The sequence below is a fragment of the Elephantulus edwardii genome, unplaced genomic scaffold, assembly GCF_000299155.1.
Source record: "Elephantulus edwardii isolate Elephantulus edwardi_28Jun2011 unplaced genomic scaffold, EleEdw1.0 scaffold00049, whole genome shotgun sequence".
Taxonomy (NCBI): domain Eukaryota; kingdom Metazoa; phylum Chordata; class Mammalia; order Macroscelidea; family Macroscelididae; genus Elephantulus; species Elephantulus edwardii.
Window position 1 is genome coordinate 543,402 of NW_006399799.1, and position 19,697 is coordinate 563,098.

The 19,697-nt window shown below is 49.1% G+C and overlaps 1 protein-coding gene across 1 annotated transcript in view; it reads right to left on the minus strand.

Moving 5' to 3' along the window:
* Positions 1 to 1,681: 1,681 nt before the first annotated feature.
* The window catches only part of TRIM62 (tripartite motif containing 62), a 51,958-nt gene continuing 33,942 nt past the window's right edge, over positions 1,682 to 19,697 (minus strand). Inside the window, exons 3-5 of the mRNA XM_006886417.1 lie at positions 13,473 to 13,729; positions 9,344 to 9,459; positions 1,682 to 2,232 (exon numbers count right to left, since the gene is read on the minus strand). Coding sequence (XP_006886479.1) covers positions 1,682 to 2,232; positions 9,344 to 9,459; positions 13,473 to 13,729 — 924 coding nt within the window. The remainder of the gene's footprint in view (positions 2,233 to 9,343; positions 9,460 to 13,472; positions 13,730 to 19,697) is intronic.

Genomic DNA, 19,697 nt, shown 5'->3' on the forward strand with positions numbered 1-19,697 from the left:
GCTAAAAGTATGGAGAGAGAACTCCTCCTTCCAGGGGAGGTCCCAGTGGATAGTGGTTGTGAGGTGGGTGCTCCCGAGGGTCAGTCAGTGTGGTCACAGACCCCAAGAGCGGAATCAAGACTCCAGGGCTAGAAAGGCCGAGGCTCAGCTGACATTGTGCCCTGGTCCTGGAGGCTCACAGCTCAGGCTCCTGCCCATGGGCAGGGACCGAACCATAAACCCTGAGGCTCTGCTGCCTCTAAGTCCCATTGCAGAAGTGAACTCCAGTCTCTCCTGGGATTTTCTTAGTTGGATGCTGCAGCAAAATCCATGGACGAGCTTATTCAATATTTCTTGTAACTTCCTTTAGTGTGCCTTTTGTATTGCTGAGGCAGGAAAGATTTAAAAACTACATTTCTCACAATCTCCTGCAGCTAAAGAGCTGGGACCCCACTTCAGTTTTCCCCAGTCAGGATCCCTGACAAAGATCTGATTCAGGGGCTGAATAGAAGAGAGGCAGGCCTCGGGACATTCGTTTGCTGACATGGACGGTGGCAGAGGAAGCCCAGTTCTGCAGCCAGCGGCTCCTGACACGGGGTTTCCTGCAGGCAAGGGCAGCTCTCCTGGTCACAGTGGAGGCATGATGAGTCAGGGGGCTGTGAAAAACCCCTAGAAAGTCACACAGGGCCTCCTCTCCTAGCCTTTCCAATGATTTTATAAGTCTCCAGGAACTTGGTAATAAATAAATAAATCCTTTGATGGTTTAAACTAGCTAAATGGGGTCCTGTTGTCTTCCACAGAATCCTAACTGAAACATACGCCAAGTCAGAGAAGGGGGCTCAGCCAATGGCCCCTCCCAGTGCTTAGGCCATGACCAAAACAACAATTCTCAATAGCTTCCCCACACACTAGTCAGGTGGCAGAGGTCAGGCTGCTGAAAGGTGGCTGGATCCTTGCAAAAGGGCGTGTTGATCACACAGCGATGCTTGTCTTGCAAGGATATTTGGACAGATGGGCTGTGTGTCACTCTCCACCTGTCCTTAGGCCTGTGGGCAGAGAGGTGGTGGCACAGTGACTGTCACATGCGCCCAACGACTGGGTACCATCTGCAAGTTAGCACCTTCTCACAGCATCATCTCTGACCAGCGAATCAGCAGGAAAAGCAGGAACAGGGAGCTCATGGTATGAAGATGACAGGGGAGGGTGGTTCTCACAAAGCCCTAGGACCAGTTACTGTGGGATGAGGTCAAGGGTCAAATGACCCATCACCAGCTTGGTCCCGGGCAAGTCTTCCTAGAGCGTGGAGCATTATGAAGATTCTGTGTCTCTTTGAGCTGCCATCTGCTGGTAAGACCCTGACATATCCTGAGTCCAGGGCACCTGGGTAGGAGGGAGACAGTGGATGGCATTTCCCTGCCCCTGAGAGGACAGAGATGAGGGCTGGGGAGCAGGTTGACTGGAAGAGAAGGCAGACCACATCCTTAGACCAAAGACTGTGTCCCCAGTTAAGATCAGAGTTACAGAACATCAGTGCTGGAAGAGAGCTTAGGAATCATGGAATACAACCTCCATTGCCCAGACAGTAACCTAGCCTGAGGTCTCAGGGGGGCCAAGGCAGGCTGCTGTCCAGGCCATCTGGTTCCTGGCGGGGTTCTTGCTGGTGGCCGAGGTCCTGGGAGGCTGTGGTCTTGCTCAGGCCACACTAGATGCGGATGGTGTTGATCCGCAGTGGCTGCACATTCTTGCCGTTCGCGTGGCTCTGGCCAGGGCTGAAGTAGGAGCAGAGCTTGCCTGGGAACTTCTCGCGGAAGGTGTAGAGCCAGGACATGTCATCGGCGTTGTAGAAGATGAGCAGGCCTTGGTCATAGTCCAGGAAGACGCCCACCTTGTCCAGCTTGTCGCGGACGTTGAGCCGGGTCCAGGGCTCTGTGCAGGCGCTGTACTGGTTGCCGTCGTGCATGACGATGCAGTAGAAGCCGCGGCTGGGCTGGATCTGGATGCTGCCCTTGCGGCTTGCGGCCTCGTGGGCCAGCCCGATCACCCACTGGGTCTTCTCTGCCACCACCACCTCCCAGTAGTGGACGCCACTGCTGAAGGCCTCAGAGCCCAGCACTGACACCTCAACGTCGAAGCGCTTGGGCGAGTCTTGCAAAGGCTGGGGGTGCAGGTTGCCATAGGCAACGATGGTGCAGTCATCAGATAGGATCAGGCGCTGATGGGCAGTGCCCGGGTCTAGGGTCAGGGCGGCTGGCACTGTGGAGAGAGAGCGAGATGATGAGTGGAGAGAAGGCTGTGGGTTCACTATGTGGTTTCTCTCTGAGGACAGGGTTCTGGTCCTCAGTCAGCCACTGACCCGCTCTGTGAGAATAAATACAACTCTCACTTCAGATGGAAACCTAGTCCAAGGAGGATGGACTTTTCTCTTATACATTGTTGGTGGGATTCTACTCTGGAAGGCAGTTTGGTGCTTCATATAAAAGCTGAACACAGAAATTCCTTATGACCCAGCTATTCCACTCTTGGAATATACCCTGAGAAAAGAAGAACTGAGGCACAAACAGACTTGTACGCCAATATTTATAGCAGCGTTATTCACCACTACAAGAACATGGAAACAGCTCAGAATGGAATGGATTGAGAAATTATGGTACATTAATATAATGGAATACAACACAGCACGCAGGAGCAGCGATTTTGTTAATTATTACCTAACTTGGGAGGAACTAGAAAGCATTATGCTGAGTGAACTAACTCAGACCCATAAGGACAAAGATTGTATAAAACCATTATTGTAGAATGAGTATGAGGATCCAAAGGGGGGAGAGGGTGCAAGCAGAGGGATGAGGACGTGCAGAGGGGAGGGGGAGTAATCATGGGGTTGTACAATTTGATTGGAGGTGGGTGAGAGAAATTGGAAGACTGGTCTGAGAAACAATGTATTCCAATTTTGTAAATAAACTAGCATAATAATAAAAATAAAAAAAAAGAGGAGGACGGGCTGTAGCTGCTTGCTCACATTTCTATCTTCAAAAAAATCTCTGATGCCCCACTTCCCACTCAGGTCCAGTGCCTTTGTTCAAGCTCTTCCTTTGCTCCGGCTCTTCCTTCCCATGTCCTCTCTTCCCAGAAGTTCAGTTCCAGTGGCCCATCCCCTGGGAAGCCTTCCTGGTCACCCAGCGGGTGGACTCACTCTCTCTTTGAAACCTTTTAACTCTGTGCTCCTCTCTTGCCTGGAGTGTGGTCTTCTGTGTCCTTTAATCTTTCCCAGAAGGGCAGTAACCAGGTATGGCCCAGCTGGGGGTCTTCCCAGCGCCTAGAGGACTTCCTGGTATGACACACGTTACCCCAAAGCCTTGATAAATTCAGTTGATCCTGTTTATGTTCTTCAGGCGGGCAACACAGGCTGGGCCTCTTGGCTGTGTGCTGGCCACACCGGCTTAGCAGGTCTGGTTCTAGATGTCTCACAATCCTTTGTCACTGCCTCTGTTTACTCTTTCCCCCACTGAGGTTGCTGGTGACCAGCCAGAAGGAGCCCTTCCTTGACTTGGCTCTTGTTAGCCCGTCTGATGATTTTCAGGCCAGGGCAACACAAGAGGAGGGAAGCGAAGGAGAAGAATCTGACCACCTGTTTCCTCTGGAACGAGCTCTCCGGCTTTTCCCTTATTTGGGGGGCAAGGCAGTGATGGCACTTGACTAGAGAATTATCCATCTTCAGTTGCCCCTGTGGGTTGCAAAGATACACGGAAACCAAATACCTCAACAAGGGTGACTCTACAACAGAGAAGAACCAGTCCCCCTCTTCCTTCACCCCTTAGCAAAGGTGACTTCCGGCAAATTCCTTCCACGATCATTATCAGGAGTCCACTAACATCTGCATTTAACACGCCTCTTTCCTGTTCTTAGTATGTGGAGTCAGTGCTGAAACCATTGGCTCTGTGCCTAGAAGGGGTCAATGGCAACACAATCCTCTCTCTCTGTCCAGGGAGGCTGAGGAGGGGGGACCATGAGAAGACAGACAGGGGAGGACGGTTTCATCCAATAGTCTGACTGATCATAGGGTGGTCTGTCAGAACCAGAAAGCTCCTGCCTCTTGGAATGTGGGGAGCTATCTCAGTAGGGTAGGAGTTTAGAGGTGAAGGGGCATGATAGGACTGAGGGCATTGTGTCCAGGAGGAGTTGAGACCTACAACAGGTGAAATGGCAGCTCAGAGCAGGACCAGGGGAAGACTGGCAAGAGGGCACGTGGGCACTGCCTCAGGCTCTCAAGTCTATGTAGGGCGACATGGACCATTTCCAGCTGCTGCTGCTGCTGACCGAGGAACTGACTCCAGGAGGCAGCCAAGTGGGTTCTCAGAGGTTTAGGGGTGGCAGCGGCTGAAGATGAGCCTGCAGGAGGAAGGAAACCCTGACGGCAGGGAATCCCAGCTCCTGAAGGTGAACAGCACCAGAAGTCTCCGGTATGGATGAGGGCAGGACACTTTCCCCTTCCACCGAGCAGACCTAGGGCCTTGGTGACCAAGGTTAAGCTCTTGGTTGTTCACCAGAAAGTCAGTGATTTCAACCTGCTAGGAGCGCTGGTGATGGGGTACAGAAAGGCTGAGCCTTTCTGGAAGTTCAACCCCACACTCCTGCGGGAGTTACAGCCTCAGAAACCCAATGGAGGGTCAGTTAAAGAGTCGGTCTGACTTGACCGTAATTAGCAGGGAAAGCAGGTCCACGGGAGAAAGAAGTGGCAGTCGGCTTCCGTAAAGACTGAGAGCATTGGAAACCTGTGGGGTCACTATGAGTTGGAACTGAAGAGTTCGTTCTGTTTTTAAGGATGGGGATGTGGGGGAGTGGCCATAACGGACATTATGGGCAGGGCTAGGGGGTGGGGTCTGACTGCCAGTGGACAAGGCCCCACCTCCCAATGGGGTGGGGACTGGGAGCGCATGTGACAGGGGGCGTGACCTGGCTCCCACGCTATTTACACCCAGGGTGGGGGCCGCTTCAGGGCCTCCTCATCACAGACAGAGGGTCCTGTCTTCTAGGCCTCCTCCCAGGGGCTACAGTTGGCAAAAGTGAAAGTCTTCAGACCAGAGTGGGGGGATGGCTGCCCTTCCCCCTCTGGGAAGCTAGTCTCTGTGCGGGGTAACCCAGCCTCTATCCTGGGGGAAGATGAGACGCAAGGTCAAAGGGCATGTGAGAAGGATCAGGGGGTGCTGGGGCCTCAGGAAATGTCTTACAGCAGCAGAGAACCCCCTCCTGGTGCAGATCCCTGGCAGCCACCGCCATTACAAAGCCAGTGGCTTGTACCTCTTTGTTCTCAAGGACTCAGCTTCAAGCCTGCAGAGGCTTGATAGGGCAGGAAATGCTCTTTCCGCTCTCGCTGACTAGGCCTTTAAAGAATTTGGTCCCTCAGGCCTTCCACCCACTCAGGCCCTCAGCTACACAGTGTGGGCATTCCCAAACTATCTTTAGAGCTTCAAACTCTTGTGAGCGTCAGAGCCGCCTCAGGGACACCAACTACTGTACCCACTTTTCACAAGAAAAAACAAAGGCTCCAAGGAGACGTCTCTGAATTAAGCAACTTGCAAAAGAAGCTAGTGGGGTGCAAGGAGAGTTGGACCTTGAGCTGAGGTCTTTGCACACTGTGTTCTTTTCATCATGAGGCCACAAAAAGAACCATCTGGTGTGTCAAGACAAAAACAATAAACAAGTATCAAGCACTTACTAACGACTAAGATTAATATTACAAATACTCACATTTCATTCTCACAACCATAGTGGGAGAGAAATGCAACCAACTCTGATGAGGAAACAGGCGGGAGTGATGTGTTCTGGGTTACACAGCAAGGCAGTAAATACACGAGGACATATTTGGGTAAGCAGGGGGGAAGAGAGGCAAGGAAGGAGGCAGGAACCAAGGTAATAGTGTCTGGTGTCTTTGGGGCAAGGGGTGGCCAGGCCTGGCTGGGGAGGAACTGGGGCCTGGAAGCTGGGGTGATCAGGCTGGGACAGTGGAGAAGCTTCTAATGTCAGGTGAGGGGCAGGGCGGGGTGGAAGAAGGGAGAATAGCGGAGATTTCCCAGGAGGGGAGTGACAGGTGTGAGGTGAGGTTCTCAGGTGACTCAGTAAGAAGCTGGGGCTTGCTGGGGGTAGGGCTGGAGCCTGCTACAGTCTACAGGCTAGCTCCCTGGGGGCACCTTCCCCTCCCATCTGGACATAAAGGCCCTTGGTGCTTTTTGAGGAGCCAGACTGACTTCACAGGCTCCAAAGACAAAGGAAGGGGTCCAGCCAAACAGGCAGCTATTCTCTGAATTCCCCAGGGGCTTCTGTGTGCTGCCCAGCACACAGCTGCTCCCCAGCCTCGCTCCTGAAGCAGTTTTCTCAGGGGCACTGGCCTCATGCAGAGCACTTTTACCCGCAGTGGGCATCTGGCGATATCTGGAGACATTTTTTAATTGTCACCTCCCTGGAAAAGGTGATCAGAAAAAAATTCCCAACAGCTCTCCACCCTGCCCTATCTGCTTTGATGTCTTCCTGGGACCTGATGGTACAAGCTCAGCTGTGAGCAGTTGCTGGCCCTTCAGTTGTGCCTCGGACCCCCCTTTGGGGTGATAGAGTCATCCTTGCAATCACACTCTGCTCCAAGCACAGTTGTACTCTCTCCACTGAGTTTTTCAAACAGGCTATTACTTCTTCCATCTTGAAACGAACATGTAGCTACTGCTACGTTTTCTTTCCTGCCTTTAATCAAGGCTCCTTGAAAGCACTGTCTTCATCTGGCATCTCCACTACCTCCCCTCCCAGTCTCTCTTGATGAGCTCCAACTTGACTCTCTCTCCTGTCACTCCACCACCACAGTTCCTGTAAAGGTTACCAATGGCCTCTGGGTTGGGAAGGTCAGCTCTCAGTTCTCTCGCTCATGGCTCAGTGGTCTCTGCCATCACTGACCACTCCTGGGAACACCAGGACATGCCTGGGCCTCCCTCTTCTCTCTGGTTGCTCTCTGTCTTCTTGGCTGAGTCCTCCTCCCATCCCTGACTTCTAGGAATGGTCTGGGGCTTCAAATGCTAGCACTAGCCTCCTTTTTCCTATCTCAGCTCACTCTCGAAGTGAGCTCATCCAGGTTCATTAAATATCATCCATTTGCTGATGAGGCTGCCCATGACCTCTGTTCTGCAGTCCAGATGTGTAACTCGAGCTACCTTCTCAATATGAGCGCTTAGAAATTGAATAGTCATAGCAAACTTCACAGGTTTAAGACTGAACTCCTGACCTCTCTCCTAAAACCTGCTCCTCCACTAATGGTAACTCCATTCTTCCCCAGTCACGTAGGTGAAAAGCCTGGTAGTCATGCTTGTTTCTCTGACCTGAGATCCAGTCCCTCAGCAAATCCTTATTGGTTCTAACTTTCAAATACATAGTCAAACCAACCCCTTCTCCACTGCCATCACCCTGGGCTCATCTCTCACCGGGGTCATGGCTGTCACCTTTTAACTGATTTCCCAGCCCCGACCCTTGTACTCTTCAGTGTTTTCTGAGCCCAACAACCAGAGGGATCCTTTTAAAGCCTTAAGTCAGCTAACTCACTCCCCTGCCCCCAACCCTCTAAAGGTTCCAATTTCACTCAATATAAAAGTCTAAATTCTAACATTGACTTGCAAGCTCGCCTGATCTCCCTCTCTTAATAAGAATTCTTATCGTGGCTATTACTCTCCTCACCTCAACTCCCTCTCTCCTTCCCTCTGGCTACTCTGGTCACCTCTCTTATTATTCCTTGAACATGACAGGCACTTTTCTGCCTCCGGGCCTTTGCATTTGGTGTTCCCACTGCCAGGAATGATCTTCCACCAGATACTGATGTGGCTCACTCTTCTTTCTTCAGTCTCAATGAGGCCCTTTAACTGGGTCCTCTAGCCATCTTTTTCCTACCTCCACATTCTCTAACCTCATTGCTTAGACTTTACTGTTACCCAAGAGCTCTGGTGGCCTAGAGGCAAGAAGCTGCACTGCAATGTCAAAGGCACATGGTTCAAATCCACCAGCTACTCTGCGGAAGAAGGGTGGACAGTTTTCTCCTGCCTCTGAAAACCCACCTGAGGGTCAGCTGTGCACTGGTTCCAACTTGATGGTACACAACAAGAACAACAATAAACTATTAAATGTGAACTAATTAGAATGGGGGGGGGTAAGGACATAATGATCATTTTTAGAATTGACAAAAGCTTACTTTTCTTTTTAAACTAATATAGTTATTCTAAACCAGTTACATCTTGGGCTAGGAGCTGGGAACTTCTTAGAAAGTAAATTCTCAGGCCCTAAACCTGAAGAACTCAAACCAAAACTGAAGTAGAAAATTGAAGGGTGGAGATTAGCAATATGGCTTTTTAAAAAGTCTGTAGGTAATTCTGATGCACATGGAAGTTTCAAATTTGATTTGAGCATCACATTTTAAGACACAGGGAGCCTAGTGGTAAGGACTTGCACTGCCAACTCAAAAGTACACAGTTCAAACCCACTAGCTGCTCCATGGAGAAAAGATGGTCAGTCTCCTCCCCCGCGATTTGCTGCCTCTGAAACCTGCTGGAGGGTCAGCTATGAGTTGCGTCTGACTCAATATCAACAACAACAACAACAACAATAAACTATTATACTGTTGTTGTTAGGTGCCAAGAGTCAAATACAACTCACAGCGACTCTAGGAACAGCCAAGTTGAACCCTGTCCTATCCTGACCCATCCTCACCATCGCTGACACACTAGAGCCCAAAGACAGTATCAGGGGGCTCAGGTGGCCCAGTGGTAAGGAGTTGTGATGCCAACTCAAAGACACACTGTTTGAATTCACTAACAGCTTCATGAAAAAATGATGATCAATCTCTTGTAAATTTTAAAGCTTCTGAAAACTTGCTAGAGGGTCAGCTCTGAATCCGTTGCAACTCACCAGCACACAACAACAATAATAAACTATTTACTTCTAATGCCTTGGATGTAGGATCCGCAAGGGCACAGATTTTTGCCTATTTTTCTCACTGCTGTATCTTTAAGCACGTAGAACAGGACTTGACAGAGGCAGGTGCTTGATATATATGGTGTAGGATGAATGAAGGACCCACCCAGGGCCCCGTCTCTTCATCTAGTAAGTGAGCACACCTTTGGACCTAACCTGGTCAGGTTTTTATGAAGCTCACAGAGCCGAGTGTTAGGTGACCAGCCAGGTCCTGGAACACAGCAGGTATTCAGCAAGGGGTTGCCCTCACCCTCTACTGGTTTGGTACAGAGGATGAAATAGGCTGGGACATGTCCTACCTGGTTCCAGCCCAGGGCAATGCTCACCTCTCTTCGTGTGCCCTCTTAGGGAGTGGCAGGCAGGGTCTTACCTGGGTGGATATCTTGGAACAGGGACTTCCAGATGGTGTACTGCAGGGGACCTGTGTACTTGGAGGTCGGGAAGTCTTCATACGTCAGGTTGGTCTCATGGATCTTCCCCTTGAGCCTGGAGGGAAAACAGGAGAGGAGGCTGAATCCAGGGCTGGATTCCTGCCTCCAAACTAGCCTGCGGTCCAGGCAAATCCCTTCCGGGCAGCTGACAGAGTGATGAGGTAAAAGGAGTGAAGTCAGCCAGACCCAGATTTGAGTGCCTGCTTGTGTTACTAGCTATCTCTCTAGTTCCTCAGTTTCCTCATCTTTAAAATGCAAATTAATGACATCATCTGCCTTCTAAAGTTGTTTTAAGACATGCTGTGCAAAATGCTTAGCACAGTGTTTAGCGCATGGAATGTATTATTTTAGCTATCAGCATCGATCAGTATCTACTTAAAAAAAAAATCAACCCCTGTGAGTTGTTCTTGTTTCAAAAGACAGAGTAGAACCACCTCACAGGGGTCCTAGGCTGTAGATTTTGTGGGTCGGTGGGTTTGAACTACAAGTTTTTCATTAGAAGCTGAGTGTTTTAACCACAAAACAATAATTAAGTATTACAATCATTAAGGGCAGCTGTGGAGTCCTAGTCCATAGGGAGTGTACTTCTAACCGACAGCTAAGCCTCTCTGGTTCAAATCCACCAGTGGCTCCGTGGAAAAAGATGGGCAATCTGTTCCTGAATGATTTATGTTGTTGTTGCTATATGTTGTCGAATCACCTGCGACCCATAGAGACCCTGTGTACAGCACCTCTGAACCCTGGCCTGTGGCATGATTTATATAACCTTGAAAATTCATTGCAGGGTCAGCTATGAGTTGGTTTTGACCTAATGACAATGAATTTGGGTTTGAGTGGAGTCAGAAATACCTGAATTTTAATTTTAGCTCGACTGTTTACTAGGGAGCTCTGGTGGCCTTCAGGATAAAGAGTTGTGCTGCCAACCCAAAGGCGGGTGGTTTGAATCTGTCAGCTGGTCCACAGGGAAAAGATGAACAGTCTCCTCCTGTGTAATTTAGAGCCTCTGAAAACCTCCTAGAGGGTCAGCTATGAGTTGGTTCTGACTCGGCCCTACACAACAACAATAACCATCTAATAGATGAAGGGCCTTGGCCAAATGACCTACTTGTTCTGAACATCAGTATCTATCCATATACAATAGGAATGGAGTGGTACCTATGTCCTAAGAGGGCTAAGAACATGTAGTCATCAAGTGGATTCTAACTCATGGCCATCCTATGTGGGTCGGAGTAGAATTGCTCTCCATGAGGCTTTCTCTGGTTGCTTTTTCAGAAGTAGAGTCCCAGGATTTTTTTCCCCCCTGAGGCATATCAGGTGTACTTAACGACCAATTTTCCCATTAGCATCTAAATGTGCCTTATGCAATACTCAATGGTCAGAAGGGCTGTGACAACATAAGGCCTTAATACAGAATGTAAGTATTGTTGTTGTTCTTATTAGGTGCTTATGACTCATAGCAATACTATGAACAACAGATCTAAACCCTGCCCTATCCTGTGCCATCCTCATAATATTTGACATTCTTGAGCCTATTGCCACAGTCTCTGTGTCATTCCATCTTGTTAAGGGTCATCTTCTGTTTTGCTGACTCCCCCCCCATTTTTCCAAGCACGATGTCCCTTTCCAAAGAATAGCACCTCCTAACAACATACCCAAAGTATAAGATGAAGCTTCACCATCTTTGTCTTCAAGGAGAACTCTTGCTATACTTTCTTCAAGACATATCTTACGTTCTTTTGGCTGTTCATGAGATATTCAGTATTCTCCTCCAACACCACAAGTCAAAGGCATTTATCCTTCTCCTGTCATCCTTAATCATTTCTCAGCTTTGAGATGCAAAGCAAGTGACTGAAAAGGCCACGGTTTAAATCAGGTGTACCTTAGTCTTTAAACTGACATAATTTTCTTCAAGACTTTGGAGATGTCCCTGACAACAGGCTTTCCCAATGCAGTACGTCTCCTAATCTCCTGACTGCTGCTGATATCAAGGGTGTAGATTATGGATCCAAGTAAAGCAAAATAGCTAACAAATAGTGGTGAGTATTCTGTCTTCTTGATGTTGAGATGCAATTCATATTGAAGGCCGCAGTCCTTGATCTTCTGCAGTAGGTGCCTTCAGCAAACAAGGCTGTATCATCTACGTAAAGCAGGTTGTTGATGAGTCGTTTTCAGATCCTGATGACATATTCTTCTTCATAAAGTTCAGCTTCTCAAATGATTTGCTCAGCATACAGATTAAAAAGATACGGAAAAAGGATACAGTACTGACACACACCTTTTCTGATTTTAAAACATACAGTGTTCCCTTGTTTTATTTGAATGACAGCTTCTTGATCGAGGTGTAGGTTTCGCTTGAGCACAATTAATTGTTCTAGGATTCCCATTCTTCTCAATATTAGCCACAGTTTGTGCTATTGACAGGCAAATGCCTCTGCATAGTAAATAAAGCACAAAGAGACATTGTTCTGATATTCTTTGCATTCATCTAAGATCCATCTGACATTAGCAATGATGTTCCTGGTGCCACAGTCTCTTTTAAACCCAGTTTGAACTTCTGGCATTCTCTTTCAATGTACTGCTGCATCCCTTTTAGGATAATCTTCAGCAATATTTTGCTTGTATGTGATATGTTCAATGATTTCCATATTCTGTTGGATCACCTCTCTTTGTCATAGGAACAAATACAAATCTGGTCCAGTCAGGTGGCCAGGCAGCTGTCTTCCAAATTTCCTGGCACAGACTGGTGAGCTCACTCACCCAGGGCTGCACCAGTTACCTCAAACATGCCAGTTGGGATCCCAACAATTCCTGAGAATTTATTTTTTAGGTGTCTGAAGTGCAGCTTGACCTTCTTCCTTCATCACCATTGGCTCTTTATTGTATGCGTCTTCTTGAAATGATTTCATGTTAACCAATTCTTTTTGGTACAGTGACTTTGTGTATTCCTTCCATCTTCTTTTGAGGTTTCCTAGATCATTCAAGATTTGGCCCATAACATTTCTCTGTACTGAAACTCAAGGCTTGAATTTGTTGGTAAATTGCAGGAGAGGAGTGGCTGGTGGATTCAAGCCGTCTGCCTTTTGGTTGGCAACACAATTCCCTCCCACTGAGTCACTAATACAATATTAAACTGATAAGAACAGGTTCTACACTTGATCTTACCCAAAAGGCCGGGAAGCAATCACTAATACAATATATGGCATGCTGCTGCTTTTGTGTATCATCGAGTCGGAACCGACCCACAGCCAACCCTCCAGCAGGTTTTCAGAGGCAGTTAATCACACAGGAGGAGACTGCCCATCCTTCTCCTGTGGAGCAGCTGGTGGCCTCGAACTCTGTGCCTTTGGGACTGTAGTACAGCTTCTTTCCATAAGGCCATTAGAGCTCCCTGATGCAGCTTGAGGAATATTTTTAATATACAATAGTTAGTTATCCAAACAGCACATATTTATAACACAATATGATTAAAATATTAACCAATATTAGTATATGTAGGAGAAGCCTTGGCAATGCAGTGATTAAAGCTCAGCTTCTAACCAAAAGGTTGGCAGTTCGACTCCATCAGCCATTCCACTGAAAAAAAGATGTGGCAGTCTTATTTCACAAAGATTTACAGTTTGGAAACTCAGTGGGGCAGTTCTGCTCCCCTGGAGGGTAGCTATGTGTCAAAATAAAATCGATGGCAGTAAAATGTACATGCAATGATACGTAAGTACATAGGGAGTGCTGGTGGCTCAGTCCCTTGAAGACTGTGCTGCTAACCTAAAGGCTCTGTGTCTCTGGAGGTTCGAATCCACCTGCTGTTCTGAGGCAGAAAGATGGGCAAGTCTCCCCTGCAATTTACAGTCTGGGTAACTTGCTGGAGGGTCAACTATGAGTGGCAATAGAGAGAGAATTTAAGTACCTAAGTCCATAAAGCCTTTAGCCCAGACTCTAGCACACAGCCAGTGCCCTATAAAGGTTTGAATGAAGTTCCTGCAAACCACTCCTAGACCTCCACCCTCAGCACCCTGCATGGCTGGAGGAAGGGACGCCTGTCGAGGAAGCTCCTGGCAGGTAGGCCCTTACCGTTCAGACAGTGAGGCCACCCCGGCTAGGAAGGTGTGCCGGTCGGTCTCGGCCAGCCGCTCCTGCAGGATCTGCGCCCCCTCCTGCACTTTGCGCAGCTGCTGGCTGTAGCGCTGGACCTTCTGCTCGATGTCGGTCAGCATGCGGGCTGTGTCGGCCTCCAGCTCCTCCAGCATGGCCTTCTGCCTCTCACGCAGCAGTCGGTGCAGCCGCTCAAAGGCCTCGCCAATGGTGGTCCTCAGGCTCTTGGTGGAAGACTGGGGGAGACAGTTATGGGGTTAGGGCAAGGGGTGTGGGTAGGGAGAGCCCGGAGATGTAGAAAGGAGAGCTCAGGACTCAGTGGAAAGGGACACACTTGGTGGAAAAGATGATGCACGCACACAGTTATGAAAGAGCATGGCTCAATCAGGGTCCACAAATAGTTCTACATGGCTCATTACAGAACTAATGAGACGGTCCAGGTGAGACAATGAGCCTTGAAGTACAGAACAAGGAGCCAACTGAAAAGAGCTTAAAGACACTCAGGGGCAGATTGTTAGAACCTGGAGCTGGTGTGCGCTGGGTGGACAGGAGAGAAAGCTGTCAGGGATGGTGTGCAGTTTTGGTTTGAGGTGAGAGGGATGAGGACACTGGGATGGGGGGCAGTGGAGGGCTGAGTTCAGTCTGAGTATAATGAAGTCTTGGTGGTTGTTTGGGATTTTTTTTTAAAAAAATCATCCATGAGCTTAAGGGAGCTCTGGTGGCCTAGTGGTAAGAAACTGTTCTGCAAATCCCAAAGGCACATGGTTTGAACCCACAAGCTGCTCCACAAGGGAAGAATGGGCACTCTCCTCTCGTGCGATTTACTGCCTCTGAAAACCAGCTGGAGGGTCAGCTGTGGGTTGATTCTGACTCGATGGCACACAACATGGGCTTAAGAAGAAAGGATAGGGAGTTTCACTACTGTCAGCTTTATAAACTGCACAGTGGGCAGTTAGGGACACTGAAAGACACCTGTCCTGTTTCTTTTACCCCAGAGACCCTCAACTCACCCCTCTCCACACACACCCCAGGGAAACCAGAGCTGCTGATTAGGGCCTTTCGCAGAGCAGGTAAGCATGGACTTCCCTGGTTCTCTCTGCCTCCAGGGACACTGCCAGACCCAGGAGGGGATGGTGTGTGAACAGCCTGCATGAGAATGCTGGCTTTGGGTCTCATTGTGACAACTTTAGATGTCTAAGGTCTCTGAGCCTCAGTTATTTTCTCTGTAAAGTGGGCAGCAAAAACTCCAAGGTGAGACTGTTGTTGTTAGGTGCCGTCGAATTGTGTACAACTCGTAGTGGCCCTGTGAATCTTGCCCTATCCTGTGCCGTTCTCACTGTCTCCGACAGTCCACTGTCACAATCAGTGCCAATCCATCTTGTTGAGGGTTTTCCTCTCTTAGGTAGACCCTCCATCCTTACAAGCATGATGTCCTTCTCCAAAGACTGGTCCCTCCTTACATGCTTACGGAGTTCTCACCAATTCAATAAAGAATGTATGTTCATAAAACATGCAGCAGAGAAAGAGCTTGGTAGTTAAAAGGGGATCCGTTCCAGTGAGTACACTCCCGAAGTCTTCATCAAGGCTTCTGAGTTGGGGCCTGAAGGACGGCGGATGTCACCCAAGGCCAGGAGAACAGCCAGAGGAAACAGCACAAGTAAGGGCTTAAAAGGCGGGCCAGCAAAGCACAGAAGTCCAGCGTAGCTGCTGCCGTGTGTGGGGCCTGCCTCTGCAATTTCACTTTGTGGGATTCTGACTGGGAGTTCACGGAGTCAGAGACCCTGCTGTGTTCAGTGCCCAGGGCTCAGTGGGAGGCTTGACAAAGGCTCAATTAGGGCCTGTTCCCTCCCTGCGGCACTGGCAGCCTACAGGAAAAAGCGCTGGCAGCGGGCCAGCCTGCCTGCGCATGCCCACCCAGAGCGTCAAGCAGACAAAGAGGGGGCGGAGGAGGGGCTGCGAGGTGTGGCCAGGCTGCCTGTGGCCCCGGGAGGCCCCTCACCCACAGGGGCTGTGGCTTCTGTGGTGGCACACTGCTAAAGGGGAGATGGGCCTTTCTCACATCATTAGGAGATGCCCCTCAAAAGTTCTTCCTTGCCAACTGCAGCAGTATTTGGCCAACTGGCCACCTCTACTAACAAAAAGTTTTGGTTCTCCTCCTACATCTGTGGCTGCAGCCCTTGTTCCTGGGGAAAGCCTGGCCACTCTTCCCATGTCCTCGTCTGCACCCCCCTTCATCTTCAACTCCCACTACTTCAAGGCTGATATCAAAGCCCACTTTGTTAGCTCTGCTTATCTCTTGATCACTATAGTCATTGTTCCTGTGCCTCCTTGACATCCCTCCCCCAACAAGGGTTTGAAGTGCAGGGCAGACATCATTCCTATAGCAGACTCCTCAACTAGCTGGAGAGGAAGAGTTCCGTAAAGAAAAGAAACAGGGAAAGAAGAAAAAGCAAATGCTGGGGAGAAGAAATGGACCATAATGTTCCTAGAAGCTGCCATCTGTTCCTCATCATCTTAGGAAAAAATAAGCAACCAAATTTGTTGCCATCAAGTTGAGTCTGACTCATATATGTGACCCTATATGACACAGCAGAACAGTCCCACAGGGCTTAAAAGGCTGTAATATTTACAGAAGCTTGGTGGCCTAGTGGCAGCTGCAATCTCAAAAGCTTGTGGTTCAAACCCACCAGCTGCTCCTTGGGAGAGGAATGGGCAATCTCCTCTCATGAGATTAACTGCCTCTGAAAACCCACTGGAGGGTCAGCTAGGGCTCGGTTCTGATTCAATGGTACAAAACCACAACAACCACCCAAAATCGGTGCTTCTCCAGCGGTTCAAGTCCATCGTCAGCTCCACAGGATAAAGACAAGTAATTTCTTTCCATGTGATTTAATGCCTCTGAAAACTGATTGGAGGGTTAGCTATGAGTCAGTTTGACTTCAGGACAAAGAGTTTGAGGATTTTTGCATTTAAATGGCATGCCTTTCTCTCAGGGAATGACTAGTTGGTTAGAACCACCAACTTCTCTGTTTGCAACTGAGTGTCTAACTACTGTGCTAACAGAATTACCACACAGAAAGAAAAACTGACATTGTGAGGTCTCTCCAACCCACTCTACAAGTCAATTCCATGTCTCTGCCAACAAACTCACCACCAGAGTATTCTTCTGGTTCAAACTAGCTGATGCTTTGTTTGGTAGCCTTTCTTGGGCCCTTGATAACTAGTACGACACTGAATTCCTTAGCCTGCATTCAAAGCCCTTCTCAATCTGACTCCAATGTACTGTGAAGAGCCCTTGCACTGTGATTCCACCTGCCCAGAATGACCATTCCTCTTCACAACCCTTAAATGAACTGGCAAATTCCTATTCATCCTTCAAGACCCACATGGAATGCTACCTCCTTTGTGATTCCTCCCTAAGTTTTTCAGGCAGTATGATCCCCCAGATCACTTTGCACACATCTTACTTAATATATTGTCTTAAGTTTCATGTATGGGTGGATAATGAAGTCTTTCTTAGCCCTGTACCTCCCATCCCCCACTATGGCCATCATAGCTCAAAGCTGGCAATTAGGAACTGCTTGAGGGAGAAAGCAGAGAAGGGTCTTGCCTAAGACTGCTCTGCAGAGCTGGGTACAGGCTCCATCCCTTCCTTGGCTGGGAACCCAGTGTCCTCAGGACAAGGCAGGATGGGATGGAGCCAGGACGGACGGACAGGGAGGGGAAGTTCAGAAATGCAATCTCAGAGTAACAGCTATCCCTGCAACCCCAAGCATGTCCCAAATGTGTCCTCTAACCTATCTGGATTACTGACCACAAAGGCGTAGATCATGTGGAGGTCATCCCAGGGGACATCCCAGCCTAAGGTTGGAATCGGACAGCTTGCCTCTGACAGACCTGGAGAGTACATTTCCAGCTTGTCACTTAGTAGGTGGCCTAGTCTCTAGAAAGGCACACTGTCAACCTAAAGGCCAAGCCTCTGGTGATTTGAATCCCACCAGTAAGTCCTCAGAAGAAAGATGAGCAATCTCCTCTCATGCCATTCACAGCCTCCAAAACCCACTGGAGGGTCAAGTATGAGTGGATTCTGACTGAGCAGCAATGAGAGATTTTCTTGAGCTTTGGGGCCTCAGACCAGACACTCAATCTTCCTGTGCCACCAATGAAGTAGGGATAATGATTCATACCCCTGAAGGTGAATCCCCCTGCCCCCATTTATTCAGCTATCTACATACATGTGTGCCAGGTCCTATGCTAGATTCTGGGGAGTCCTGCTGTGCTGGAGGTGACATTCTGTGGGCTTCTTTGGACCATAAATGGGAAACATTTATGTTTCCCAGTAAGGAGAGAAGCTCTGTTCACTTGGTGCACGCCATTTCCTCTTGTTCTTTCTGGGCCAGAGCCCCCACACACCCCTCTAACCCTTCAATGTCGCAGCTAGCAGAGCAGCCTCCAGCCAGGCTCACCACATGCCTGGAAACAGGAGGAGGTAGATCAGCTTCAGAAAAACACCCAGCCAAGAATGCGTCACCCACTAGGGCCAACCAAGGAAAATACAAGGCCCGAGGAGGGAGAGCAGACCAGCCCCAAGGCTGGGCCACCGGAGGGGCAGGCGCCGCAGGAAAGCCGAGTCAGGCACCAGGTGAAATATGACCTCCAAAGCATCCATAGGCATTTCTTGTATAAACACCCTAGTCCAGACAGGAAGCGGGGCTGGGGAAACTGGAGGGGGAGGGCACCCCACAGGACCCCCCAGAGGCAGACAGATGGACAGGAAAGCGGGGGAAGAAGAGGTCAGTGAAGAAAAACAATGGGGAGGGGGGCACGTTGGAAAGAAGAGAATGCTGAGAAGAAAAGAGACCGTAATATTTTCCTCTCATGGAGACAGAGCCTTGCATTTGCTCCTCCTTACCTGAGAGCCATACAACCAACAGACAGAAGAGGAAACTAAGGCTTCGAGAAGCAACTGAACCAGAGCCTCGGGGCAGCTTCTCATCTGATGCCTGACAAGGGTCCTTTCCAGAGACACCCTAGAATGTTCTCTAAAGGAATATTTGTCCTGACCTTCCTATGACCCCACCCCCACCACAGGAGGTCCACAGCCAAGCTGGAGCAAAGATCTGGGTCACTGATGGCCTCTCCAGGCCCCAGAGTGACCTCCAGAGGCCCAGGACATTCCTAAGGCTCTGCTCCAGCCGCAGTATCTCTGCTTCGGAGCTGAGCCTCACTGAAGCCACCCTGTGGCTTGGCAGCTGGAGCCTGGTCCCCAGTGTTTGGTCCCAGAAAGGGAGGGCAGAAACCCATGTAATTCCTGACCACTTAGGGAGACTTCGTGGGGGCAGTTCTCAAGGCGAGAATCCTGAAAGTACATAAGCATTCTAAACTTCACGACCAGAAGGAACCAGGGCAGTCACCACTGCACAGCCAGGAAGACTGGTGGCGAGAAAAGTACACCATTTACAGAGGTGCATGATTTAGTGGCAGGCTCTACTCAGGTCAAGGCTTTTATTTCAGATCACTGTAGTAGAAACAAAGAGCCCTGGTGGAGTAGTACTTTCTGTGTTGTGCTGCTAACCAAAGGGCCAGCTGTTTGGATCCACCAGCTGCTCTGTGGGAGAAAGACAGGCAGTATCCTTCTCTAAAGATTTACACCCTTGGAAACTCAATAGAGGGTTGTCATGAGTCAGGATAAATTTGGTAATAGGGGGTTGGGTTTGGTTTGGGTGGTAGAGGCAAAGGAACTCTGGTGGCACAATGGTTTAGCAGTTGATTGCTAACCCTTAAGTTGGCAGTGTGAACCTCCCTGACACTTTGGGAGAGAGAGGTAGTAGGCTGCTTCTGTAAAGACCTACAACTTTGAAAACCCTGTTCTATAAAGTCACCGTGACTCAGACTGGCTCAATAGCAATGGATTTGGTTGAGGTTTGGTAATAGAGATAGCAAGGTTTGGCCCTACTTTTCAGAGTCCATATCTCCATGGCTTTAGTTAAAGAAGGGAGCTGATATCAGGACCACACCATAAGCCATCAAGAGTATGAACAGACACTTCACCAAAGAAGACATTCAGATGGCCAACAAGCACATGAAGAAATGTTCAAAATCCCTAGCTCTGAGCGAGATGCAAATCAAGACAACCATGAGATATCATCTCACTCCAGTAAGACTAGCAAAATTTAACAGAACAGCAAGCAACAAATGCTGGCG